We start from the raw sequence: 12,174 nt of genomic DNA, 5'->3' as shown, positions 1-12,174 counted from the left end.
ACTTACTTGTAACCAGCAAATGATTTGTACAAAATGTTTTATATTCGTTAGTACGGTGAAAGAAAAATGTACAGTGAAAAAAACTAAAAAACAACAACAATACTGTCCTGTGTAAAACAATGTTTATTTCATTATTTTTTATTCTCCTCTGTCAGTATTGACCTCTTATAAGGCTCTGCATGGTCAATCCAACATCTGCAGTGGCCGTGCAGCATTTAGAGAAAGCATTGAGCTTTCATACTTGTTGCACTTCGTGGTGCTGTCATACGCATCCAATAAATTGGTCTGAACCGCACAATTCACAGTGATTCAGGGCTAATCTCTATAGGCATCCAGCTAATTTACAGAGCAACTGGCTAAATGAAAAGACAGGACCTTATCTCTACTGAGATGTTGGAGTCCGTTTCCCGGTGCTCGACATAGGAGCTCAGCCAAAATAGCATGAAGTAAAAAGGCTGCATCTCCATCCCGAATCTCCCCGTTGCCCCCCCCCCCCCCCCCCCCCCAGCAAAACTAGTCTACATTTAAGGCTATTGTTTATTTGTGTATTTCACACTATGTTGAGAAAAAAGTGCTTTGACTACCACCTCTGATGTCTGTATGCTAGCTATGTGTGTGTGCCAATCCAGCGTCCTTCTATCCCCAGCAGTCTTCATTCCATTGACCTCTTTACCCTTCTATCCCCATTACCTCCCCGATCTCTTTCCAGGAGTTCAAACTCATTTTTTGTGTCTTAGAAATCCCTAGACGAGGTATCATAAAGATGTTTTTTATTTGTGAACTTGTTCTGATAGCCTGTCGTCAAAATTCTACATTTTTTGTTGTCAAGGAAGTTGTCAAAGAAGTTAATTTGTGTTTATACAGGATGTACCGCCCCACTTACCGTCAACCAATCATGTCAATCTGGAGCTATACGGATCCCTTCGCATTGTTACAAAATTTGGGAGGCGCACGGTATCGCCATACGGAGCTCGATTTGCCCTCCTCGAGCCTCCAGAGGCACTGCAATTGAGTCAAACTCTCCATATTGAGACTCATGCCAGATCAAGCTTAAATTGGCTTTAAGGCTGAAACAAGGCTTGAAACCAATTTATGCTTGCTCCAGCAATATGAGCTGGAGGCCCCTTATGGAGGGTGTGACGCAATGGCGGAGGCTCCGGAGGCACGAGGAGGCTAAATCGATCTCCGTGCTCCTCCCAAATGTTTTGACGGAAGGTGAGGGCTGGAGGTCCTGCATAAACACAAACTCACTTCCTTGACAACTTCCTTCACAACAGCTCTACTCTGCTCCACGAAGTGATGTATGGCCACTGCAGATGTCGGCTTGACCATGCAGAGCCTTTTAGTTGTATGTACATGCTTGTGTTTAGGCAGAGTCAGATTTTTTGGAGCTAAGTGCACTTTTTGGTTAGGCTACAGATGGATTAATACTTAATTGTTCAATTTTTATAGAAAATATTGATTACTTTTTACTAACTTGCTGTAGTTTATCTTTTCTACAATTACTAATAACAAAATATCTGAATTACAGATTTGTAATTTTAACCCCCCCCCCCCCCCAAAAAAAAAAATCCGAAATATTTTGTGGTCATATATTTTACCAGACATTGTAAATAATGATACGCTAAACAAGCCACAACTTAGTGTATATTGGAGAATTCAATAACGGGGGATGTCTTTGTAAAACCCATACCTTTCTGGTATGTACAGTTATGTTGATGAGTGTCACCTATGTCATCTACAGGAAATGTAAAACATAAAAGTATTTCTTATTTTTTCCCTACATTTTTTTTTCTCAGAAAAGACATCCGGTATGTATTATTCGAGGAGTTAATGGTCATAATGATGATGATGATGATGATGAACACCCGCGCAATTTCTTGAATAGCTGAACAATTCCGCTAGGGGGAACACGTACTTGTGAATAGAGACTGGAATAGGGAGGGGGAATCCCGAGCGCCATACAACAGCTCCCACAACACTGGCACTTCAGCCAGGGCACTGCTTTTAACAGAACTGCGCGAATTTAGGTAAGACAATCACAAAGATTTTTGCGCACTGGGACACTTTTCTAAACTGTCTAACACCTGTTACTCAAACCAATTGCACAGTCAGTGATTTATAAAGTGATTCTCGTTTCGGCATTGTTTTATCGTTCAAGAACATCACGTTTGATCCGCTAGTAAAGGTAGTGGTGTTTTATTATCCGCTGGTAAAACTGCGTAGAGGATTATCCATGCATATCATATATCCTTTGTCTTTAATTACAATGGTACAAACAGAGGTTGATAAAGTACTTGTGAAGGATACACATTTTTGATATTGGTTAATAATTACAAAGGGTCTCCCGTGCGGTCTAAGGCACTGCATCTCCGTTTTTAAGGCGTCTGCACGGACACCTTGGTTCGAATCCAGGCTGTATCACAACCGGCCGTGATTGGGAGTGCCATAGGGCTTGGTACAATTGGCCCAGCGTCGTTCGGGTTTGGCCGGGGTAGGCCATCATTGTAAAAAATATTTTGTTCTCAACTGATTTGCCTAGTTAAATAAAGGTTAAATGTGAAAAATAAAAAATAAAAATTAGAGAACTGGGCAAAAACTGGATGAATCAAAGTTGTTTCCACGTCACCCAAAAAAAAAAATCAAAGTGGTGATGTTGAATCAATGTGGAAAACTTCGTGGATTTGCAAAAAGGTCAGTTTGTATTTTTTTCACCTAACTTTGAACCTAAATCCAATGACATGGTGACATTTTGTTGTTGAATTCACAATAGATGATAAATCAACCAAATGTAAATCAAAACTTGTTGAACTGACGTCTGTTGCCCGGTGCCCGGTGGGCTGTAACACGGGTAACAACTGTCACCTATATTAGAATACAGTACTTTTGCATGTTGTTTATTTCAATAACAATTTACATTGTTCTAAAACAAACGTGTGCTTTAGTTTTGTTCCGTAACTGATTTTCTCTCATAATCATATCATAAACTGTAGATGACAAAAGTCTGGTCGGAGTGTGTGTGTGTGTGTGTGTGTGTGGATGACGATAGTGTGGTTGGCGCGACCACGGCCAATGGTAGTCGTCATGCAGCACTAGTGTCCTGTATACAATAGTTACACTGTTAGCACACTGAATAAACTGTTTTCTATATCAATGTGCTGTGTGTTGATGTTGGTGTTTTCTCTCCCTCTCTCTCTGTGGCTAACTGGTTAGTGCAGCTGTCTGAGTGACATCAGATGCTCTTGGGATGTCATTGTTGTTAGTTGGTCCACATGACTAGTCTCTGTTTTGTAAACAGTCAGCTCATCCAGCTGATGCCATAGAAAGTGATGTATTTTTCCCTGGGGTTAAACTGTTGTAAAGACGGGTGGTTATTGGAGCCTCCAGGTTAAGAAGAGCCGTGGTAATGGTCAGTCAACTAATAATGCATCAGCCTCTAACGTGTTGTATTTGGCGTCTTTTATAGCTGTGAACCTCTTCAGTTCTGAGGGAGGTCCTCTGTTCATTTCAAGACTAGTGTGGACCCAGCAAACACACAACGTTGTCTTAACGTTGTCTCTAAGTTGACTCTCTATAAATGGAGTCTCACAGACATGGAGTGAGTGGCTCTTCTCCAGACTTCAGTAGAGTACAACAGGGCTACAACATGCAGCAGCCTAGGCCTGGTCCCAGAGGCAGCCCTCGACCTCACAGCGACAGCAGCAGCATGTTCGGGGTTAGGGTACAAGTCCAGGGGATTGAGGGTCTTCCTTACGTTGTATTGAACGGGGATAGTAGAGCAGCTCTGCCATCTGGTGGCCTGGAGAGCTACAGCAGGAACTGGGACCACCAGGAAGTGTTTGTCAACGCCCACAGTCAGTCTACAGAGTACACCTTCATGGTGAATGATGGGCGATCTTCATTCGGTAGTCCCAATGTGGAGCGATCTTCATTCGGTAGTCCCAATGTGGAGCGATCTTCATTCGGTAGTCCCAATGTGGAGCGATCTTCATTCGGTAGTCCCAATGTGGAGCGATCTTCATTCGGTAGTCCCAATGTGGAGCGATCTTCATTCGGTAGTCCCAATGTGGAGCGGTCTTCATTCGGTAGTCCCAATGTGGAGCGGTCTTCATTCGGTAGTCCCAATGTGGAGCGGTCTTCATTCGGTAGTCCCAATGTGGAGCGGTCTTCATTCGGTAGTCCCAATGTGGAGCGGTCTTCATTCGGTAGTCCCAATGTGGAGCGATCTTCATTCGGTAGTCCCAATGTGGAGCGATCTTCATTCGGTAGTCCCAATGTGGAGCGATCTTCATTCGGTAGTCCCAATGTGGAGCGATCTTCATTCGGTAGTCCCAATGTGGAGCGATCTTCATTCGGTAGTCCCAATGTGGAGCGATCTTCATTCGGTAGTCCCAATGTGGAGCGATCTTCATTCGGTAGTCCCAATGTGGAGCGGTCTTCATTCGGTAGTCCCAATGTGGAGCGGTCTTCATTCGGTAGTCCCAATGTGGAGCGGTCTTCATTCGGTAGTCCCAATGTGGAGCGGTCTTCATTCGGTAGTCCCAATGTGGAGCGGTCTTCATTCGGTAGTCCCAATGTGGAGCGATCTTCATTCGGTAGTCCCAATGTGGAGCGATCTTCATTCGGTAGTCCCAATGTGGAGCGATCTTCATTCGGTAGTCCCAATGTGGAGCGATCTTCATTCGGTAGTCCCAATGTGGAGCGATCTTCATTCGGTAGTCCCAATGTGGAGCGGTCTTCATTCGGTAGTACCAATGTTGAGCGCAGACTTCCCAACCACCAGAGGGAGTATGCTCGTGGAGGTGCTCTGACTGAGGTTATAGAGTCACAGAGGATTCCGCTGGCGTCCGCTGCATTCATGTTCGACTTCCAGGAGTCACATTTACAGCAGTCACAGAGGACCGTGCCGACATCTAACACGGTGTTGAACTTCCAGAGACACCCAGAGCTGCTGAAACCCTACAACCCAGACAGGAACAGCCTCAGCCCCCTCCTAGTCTCCACCCGAAGACTCTCTGTTCCCCCCACTCAGACAGCCTCTATACCTAGGCCGGGACATCTCACCAGGGATTTCCAGAGTGGGGCAGAGGCCACCCTGATCCAGGCAGGAGGGTCTAGACCAGGAGAAACCAGGATCCCTCTGCCTGCTGGGGGTGTAGAGAGGGCCCCCACCCCTGTCTCGGCCCCCACCCAGACCCAATGCCCAGGCCCTGCCCCTGTCTCAGCCCCCACCCAGACCCAATGCCCAGGCCCTGCCCCTGTCTCAGCCCCCACCCAGACCCCATGCCCAGGCCCTGCCCCTGTCTCAGCCCCAGCGCTCCACCACTCTTCTTTGGCCACCTTACTAAGCCCCCCAAACGAGGTCACCAACATCCCCAGAAGATCCCCAAACTCAGTGGACACAGAGCCCATCTCCTCCATAGGTAGCCTGATCAACCAGTTCGACAGCCCCCAACAGATGGGCCGAGCTGGGCCTAGGAGAGGGAGGATAGCCCCTGAGGACCGGAGGAGGTCACGTAGCGTGGACAGCAGACAACAGTGTCACTCATACCCATTGGACCCCTCCAGCCCTGCCTCGGTCATCAGAGTGGCCAGGGGAGAGAGACCATGCGGATCCACCAGCGCCCCAGGGTCACCTAAGGTGAGAGGGGCCAACGGACCCTCCACTGTGATGTTTAATAAACTACAGTGGGGGGAGAAGGAGCCTAGCGGGAGGTCATCCAGAGCAGTGAATGTGCTGTACGGAGTGGAGAAGACCTCCATGACCAGATCCAGGTCTCTCAACCACACGGAGGAGGAGGAGAGAGACATTCAGGTAAAGAGATTAGCTTTAGAGGTTTTACTCGGTTTAAAGAGTTTTTACTTGATTCCTTCTAGGGAGTTTTTCCCTTGCAACTGTGCCTTTGCTACTGTGCTTTTGCTTGCCCTTTGAGGGTCCCGGTTGGGTTACTGTAAAGCATTCTTTTTAACCTTTGTGAGGGTCCCGGTGTTGTTACTGTAAAGCATTCTTTTTAACCTTTGTGATCGATTGATTAATTGATTGATACACCTTGATATTCTTTTGTGTGTTCACTTAATCAGATCATCACTCCAGATCTTTTGGAAGGTGAGAGGGGTCAGCTCGAGGTCTCAATTGAACCACAACCAAATGAAGACACCACCAAAAGGATACTGTTCACTTACCTCAATGATGGGTGAGTAACACTGGACTAAATCAACCACTGAGTACTGTCATGATTCTTTTACCTGTTTAACCTTTACATGACCTGGAGGTTTTTTGAGGTGTGACATAACTTCCTTGGAAAGATGCCGGCTAGAATGTTTTCAACCAAAGAGGGTTGGGATCAATTCCGATCCCATTCCATTCCAACGAGGAGAATTGGAATTTCAGTTTACTTTTTGAATTGACTGAATTAAAATGGAACTTAATAATGATCCCCGATCCTGATCCGGAGTGACCATTACACATTCCTCATATCCTGCCTCTCATATCCTGCCTTTGATGATCTGAGGGAGAGAATGTGACATACAGTTGTTAGTCTGATAAAAGATTGCTGTTTCAGCTGTGTGTGTGTGTGTGTGTGTGTGTGTGTGTGTGTGTGTGTGTGTGTGTGTGTGTGTGTGTGTGTGTGTGTGTGTGTGTGTGTGTGTGTGTGTGTGTGTGTGTGTGTGCTTTTAGTCTGGCGTTATCATTCTCTCAAGGTCTTGAACGAACGTGAGGAAGCCTGAAAATGGAGGCTCTGTCAGGCTCTGTGTTTGTAGTACAAAGCTATATCCCTTTAATAAATGAAACACTAGTCACTTTAATAATGCCACTTTAATAATGTTTACATATCTTGCATTACTCATCTCGTATGTATATACTGTATTCTATACTATCTATTGCATCTTTGCCTATGCCGCTCTGTCATTGCTCATCCATATATTTATATATTCTTATTCCATTCCTTTACTTAGATTTGTGTGTATTAGGTAGTTGTTGTGGAATTGTTAGATATTGCTGCACTGTCGGGAACTAGAAGCACAAGCATTTCGCTACACTCGCAATAACATCTGCTAACCATGTGTATGTGACCAATAACATCTGCTAACCATGTGTTTGTGACCAATAACATCAGCTAACCATGTGTTTGTGACCAATAACATCTGCTAACCATGTGTATGGGACCAATAACATCTGCTAACCATGTGTATGTGACCAATAACATCTGCTAACCATGTGTATGTGGCCAATAACATCTGCTAACCATGTGTAGGTGACCAATACCATCTGCTAACCATGTGTTTGTGACCAATACAATTTAAATCATTATCTTACATACACAATATACCTGCAGATTTCTCACACACAGTATCTATATAAGTGGTATGCTGTTCTTTATGCTAGTTATATGACTGGGGTATGCTCGTTATATAACGGGTATGTTCTGTATGCTAGTTATATGACTGGGGTATGTTGTTCTGTATGCTAGTTATATGACTGGGGTATGCTGTTCTGTATGCTAGTTATATGACGGGTATGTTCTGTATGCTAGTTATATGACTGGGGTATGTTGTTCTGTATGCTAGTTATATGACTGGGGTATGTTGTTCTGTATGCTAGTTATATGACTGGGGTATGTTGTTCTGTATGCTAGTTATATGACTGGGGTATGTTGTTCTGTATGCTAGTTATATGACTGGGGTATGTTGTTCTGTATGCTAGTTATATGACTGGGGTATGCTAGTTATATGACGGGTATGTTCTGTATGCTATTTATATGACTGGGCTATGTTGTTCTGTATGCTAGTTATACGACTGGGGTATGTTCTGTATGCTAGTTATATGACTGGGGTATGTTGTTCTGTATGCTAGTTATATGACTGGGGTATGCTAGTTATATGACTGGGGTATGCTGTTCTGTATGCTAGTTATATGACTGGGGTATGCTAGTTATATGACTGGGGTATCAATCAAGTTTAAATCAAGTTTATTTTATATAGCCATTCGTACATTTTATATAGCCCTTCGTACAATATCTCGAAGTGCTGTACAGAAACCCAGCCTAAAACCCCAAACAGCAAGCAATGCAGGTGTAGAAGCACGGTGGCTAGGAAAAACTCCCTAGAAAGGCCAAAACCTAGGAAGAAACCTAGAGAGGAACCAGGCTATGAGGGCTGGCCAGTCCTCTTCTGGGGTATGTTGTTCTGTATGCTAGTTATATGACCGGTATGTTCTGTATGCTAGTTATATGACTGGGGTATGCTGTTCTGTATGCTAGTTATATCACTGGGGTATGCTAGTTATATGACGGTTATGTTCTGTATGCTAGTTATATGACTGGGGTATGCTGTTCTGTATGCTATTTATATGACTGGGCTATGTTGTTCTGTATGCTAGTTATACGACTGGGGTATGTTCTGTATGCTAGTTATATGACTGGGGTATGCTGTTCTGTATGCTAGTTATATGACTGGGGTATGCTAGTTATATGACTGGGGTATGCTGTTCTGTATGCTAGTTATATGACTGGGGTATGTTCTGTATGCTAGTTATATGACTGGGGTATGCTAGTTATATGACTGGGGTATGTTGTTCTGTATGCTAGTTATATGACTGGGGTATGTTGTTCTGTATGCTAGTTATATGACAGGTATGTTCTGTATGCTAGTTATATGACTGGGGTATGTTGTTCTGTATGCTAGTTATATGACTGGGGTATGTTGTTCTGTATGCTAGTTATATGACGGGTATGTTCTGTATGCTAGTTATATGACGGGTATGTTCTGTATGCTAGTTATATGACTGGGGTATGCTGTTCTGTATGCTAGTTATATGACTGGGGTATGTTGTTCTGTATGCTAGTTATATGACTGGTGTATGTTGTTCTGTATGCTAGTTATATGACTGGGGTATGCTGTTCTGTATGCTAGTTATATGACTGGGGTATGCTGTTCTGTATGCTAGTTATATGACTGGGGTATGTTGTTCTGTATGCTAGTTATATGACTGGGGTATGCTAGTTATATGACTGGGGTATGTTGTTCTGTATGCTAGTTATATGACTGGGGTATGCTAGTTATATGACTGGGGTATGCTAGTTATATGACTGGGGTATGCTAGTTATATGACTGGGGTATGCTAGTTATATGACTGGGGTATGCTAGTTATATGACAGGTATGTTCTGTATGCTAGTTATATGACTGGGGTATGTTGTTCTGTATGCTAGTTATATGACTGGGGTATGCTCGTTATATGACGGGTATGTTCTGTATGCTAGTTATATGACTGGGGTATGCTAGTTATATGACTGGGGTATGTTGTTCTGTATGCTAGTTATATGACTGGGGTATGCTAGTTATATGACTGGGGTATGCTAGTTATATGACTGGGGTATGCTAGTTATATGACTGGGGTATGTTGTTCTGTATGCTAGTTATATGACTGGGGTATGCTAGTTATATGACGGGTATGCTCTGTATGCTAGTTATATGACTGGTGTATGTTGTTCTGTATGCTAGTTATATGACTGGGGTATGCTAGTTATATGACGGGTATGTTCTGTATGCTAGTTATATGACTGGTGTATGTTGTTCTGTATGCTAGTTATATGACTGGGGTATGCTAGTTATATGACGGGTATGTTCTGTATGCTAGTTATATGACTGGTGTATGTTGTTCTGTATGCTAGTTATATGACTGGGGTATGCTAGTTATATGACGGGTATGTTCTGTATGCTAGTTATATGACTGGTGTATGTTGTTCTGTATGCTAGTTATATGACTGGGGTATGCTAGTTATATGACGGGTATGTTCTGTATGCTAGTTATATGACTGGTGTATGTTGTTCTGTATGCTAGTTAAATGACTGGGGTATGTTGTTCTGTATGCTAGTTATATGACTGGGGTATGCTAGTTATATGACAGGTATGTTCTGTATGCTAGTTATATGACGGGTATGTTCTGTATGCTAGTTATATGACTGGGGTATGCTAGTTATATGACTGGGGTATGTTGTTCTGTATGCTAGTTATGTGACTGGGGTATGCTAGTTTTGTGACTGGGGTATGCTGGTGTCATTGAAATCCATGTGTCTGGTTGTTGGTATTCCCTCAGGACTACTGAAAAAACCTCCATCACTGAGACGAAGGTGAACCTGGTATTTGACAGAGTCAACCAACTGAAGTGGAAGACTGCAGAGAACGTGGAGGAGGAGATCAGGGTAAGGTTGGATGACATAGCTCAGATGGATGGCTGTGCTGTCCTAGGGGATCCCCAGCCTAGACATGGTTCAGATGGATGGCTGTGCTGTCCTAGGGGATCCCCAGCCTAGACATGGTTCAGATGGATGGCTGTGCTGTCCTAGGGGATCCCCAGCCTAGACATGGTTCAGATGGATGGCTGTGCTGTCCTAGGGGATCCCCAGCCTAGACATGGCTCAGATGGATGGCTGTGCTGTCCTAGGGCAGGGGTGTCAAACTCAAATACCCAGTGGGCCAAAATGTAAAACCTGAACAAAGTCGCGGGCCAACATTGAACAAATGAACCTTTTAATATGGACCCAAACAAGTTTTGCTTTAACATTGAATATGGAACAAGCATCGCTTATTACCATACAATATATAATTTAATAGTGGAGACATGCAAAATCGAATTTCAAATGAAAAAACACATCAATGGCATTCAATTATTAAATAAATAAAATTTAAATAAAAATCGTATGCCTCTTTTCTATTTGCAGCCTTCTGATTTAAATACCAAAATAAACTTTTTCCACTGGCTAATAATTTTACAAATAAAATTATAATAAATCAATCAACCATTCAAGCCCATGCCTTGTAGCAAGAAAAAGTGCACAAAGAAAACGTTAATTATTGCACACTGATCTAATCTGATGTGCCCAAGCCAGATACCTGGCATCTCTTCTTGGATGCTAGTTCATCAATGTCTGGGCTCAGGCTCTGAGCTGAAGAAATCCTCAGTATCGAGCGAAGGTGTTCATCAGTCAGACGTCTCCTGTGAGTTGTTTTGGTCATCTTCATCGAGGAGAAAAGTTGCTCGCATAGATAAGTGCTGCCGAACATGGAGAGCATCTGAGCAGCTTGGGTGCGGAGCTGTTATAAAGTTAACTACCTGTGTTACTGTGGTCATAACATGTTCCATCTTTAGGGCTTTGGCACAAAGTGATTCCTGATGTATGATGCAGTGGTAAACAGTTAGCTCACCTGCACAGTTCTCTTCCTGCATCTTCTCCCGAACCATGCCCACCAGTCCACTCTTTTTACCGCACATCGCTGGCGCACCATCTGTCGTTAATCCAACGAGTTTATCCCACGGCAGCTTTATTTCAGTTACACATTTGGAAACCTCCTCAAAGATTTCCTTTCCTGTGGTTGTGCCATGTATTGATTTGAATCCCAATAGCTCCTCCGTAACACACAGATTTGAGTCCACTCCACAGATGAAGACTGACAGCTGAGCAGTATCAGATGCGTCGCAGCTCTCATCCACAGCGAGGGAGAACGCAACGAAATCTTTTCCCTTTTCCATCAGCTGGTCATACAGATTGGTGGCAAGATCACATGTGCAATCAGCTACTGTGTTCCTGCTCAGGCTCACGTTTGAAAATGCTTGCTTTTTCTCTGGGCATACGAGGTCACAAACTTTCATCATGCACTTTTTCACGAACTCTCCCTCATTAAAGGGCCGGGCTGATTTTGCGATCTCTGCTGCCACTATATAACTAGCCTTTACAGCAGCCTCACTTTGTGATGTGGCTTTTTTGAACATATTCTGTTGTGAAACCAAACTTCTTTTCATCTCCTCTACTTTCTGGCTCCTTTGAGTCATGTCCAGGTCCTTGTATTTGTCATTGTGTTTCGTTTCATAGTGTCGTCTAATGTTGTACTCCTTACTTACAGCCACGTTGACTCCACAAACAAGACAAACAGGTTTGTCTTTTACATATGTAAACAGATATTCTGCCTCCCACTTGTCCAGAAAGATCCTGTTTTCTGCCTTTCTTTTCGCCATTTTTGGGAAGGGATAGCGCGCTGACAGTTGTAGCGTCTATATTGCTATGACTACTGTCACAGAGGAGAGGGTGTTTCTGGGTCCTGTCCTGATTGGCGCGCGAAAACAACAGCAGAGCATTATGGGATTCGTAGTATTAGCGGTGAATGCGCTGTATAA

The 12,174-nt window shown here is 43.7% G+C and overlaps 1 protein-coding gene across 3 annotated transcripts in view; it reads left to right on the top strand.

Annotated features, from left to right (window-relative positions):
- The first annotated feature begins 495 nt into the window (after positions 1 to 495).
- Positions 496 to 12,174, top strand: part of LOC129854867 (cingulin-like protein 1) — a 30,501-nt gene continuing 18,822 nt past the window's right edge. For 2 of the 3 annotated variants that reach the window (XM_055921988.1, XM_055921990.1), the window contains exons 1-4: positions 496 to 2,694; positions 3,467 to 5,815; positions 6,082 to 6,194; positions 10,099 to 10,204. In XM_055921988.1, the coding sequence (XP_055777963.1) occupies positions 3,578 to 5,815; positions 6,082 to 6,194; positions 10,099 to 10,204 (2,457 nt within the window). In that variant the 5' untranslated portion in view covers positions 496 to 2,694; positions 3,467 to 3,577. The remainder of the gene's footprint in view (positions 2,695 to 3,466; positions 5,816 to 6,081; positions 6,195 to 10,098; positions 10,205 to 12,174) is intronic. The other variant, XM_055921989.1, reaches the window with a different exon arrangement.

This window comes from Salvelinus fontinalis, chromosome 5 (genome assembly GCF_029448725.1).
Source record: "Salvelinus fontinalis isolate EN_2023a chromosome 5, ASM2944872v1, whole genome shotgun sequence".
NCBI classification, from domain to species: domain Eukaryota; kingdom Metazoa; phylum Chordata; class Actinopteri; order Salmoniformes; family Salmonidae; genus Salvelinus; species Salvelinus fontinalis.
The sequence above is the reverse complement of the archived record's forward strand: the minus strand, read 5'-3'. Positions and strand labels throughout refer to the sequence as shown.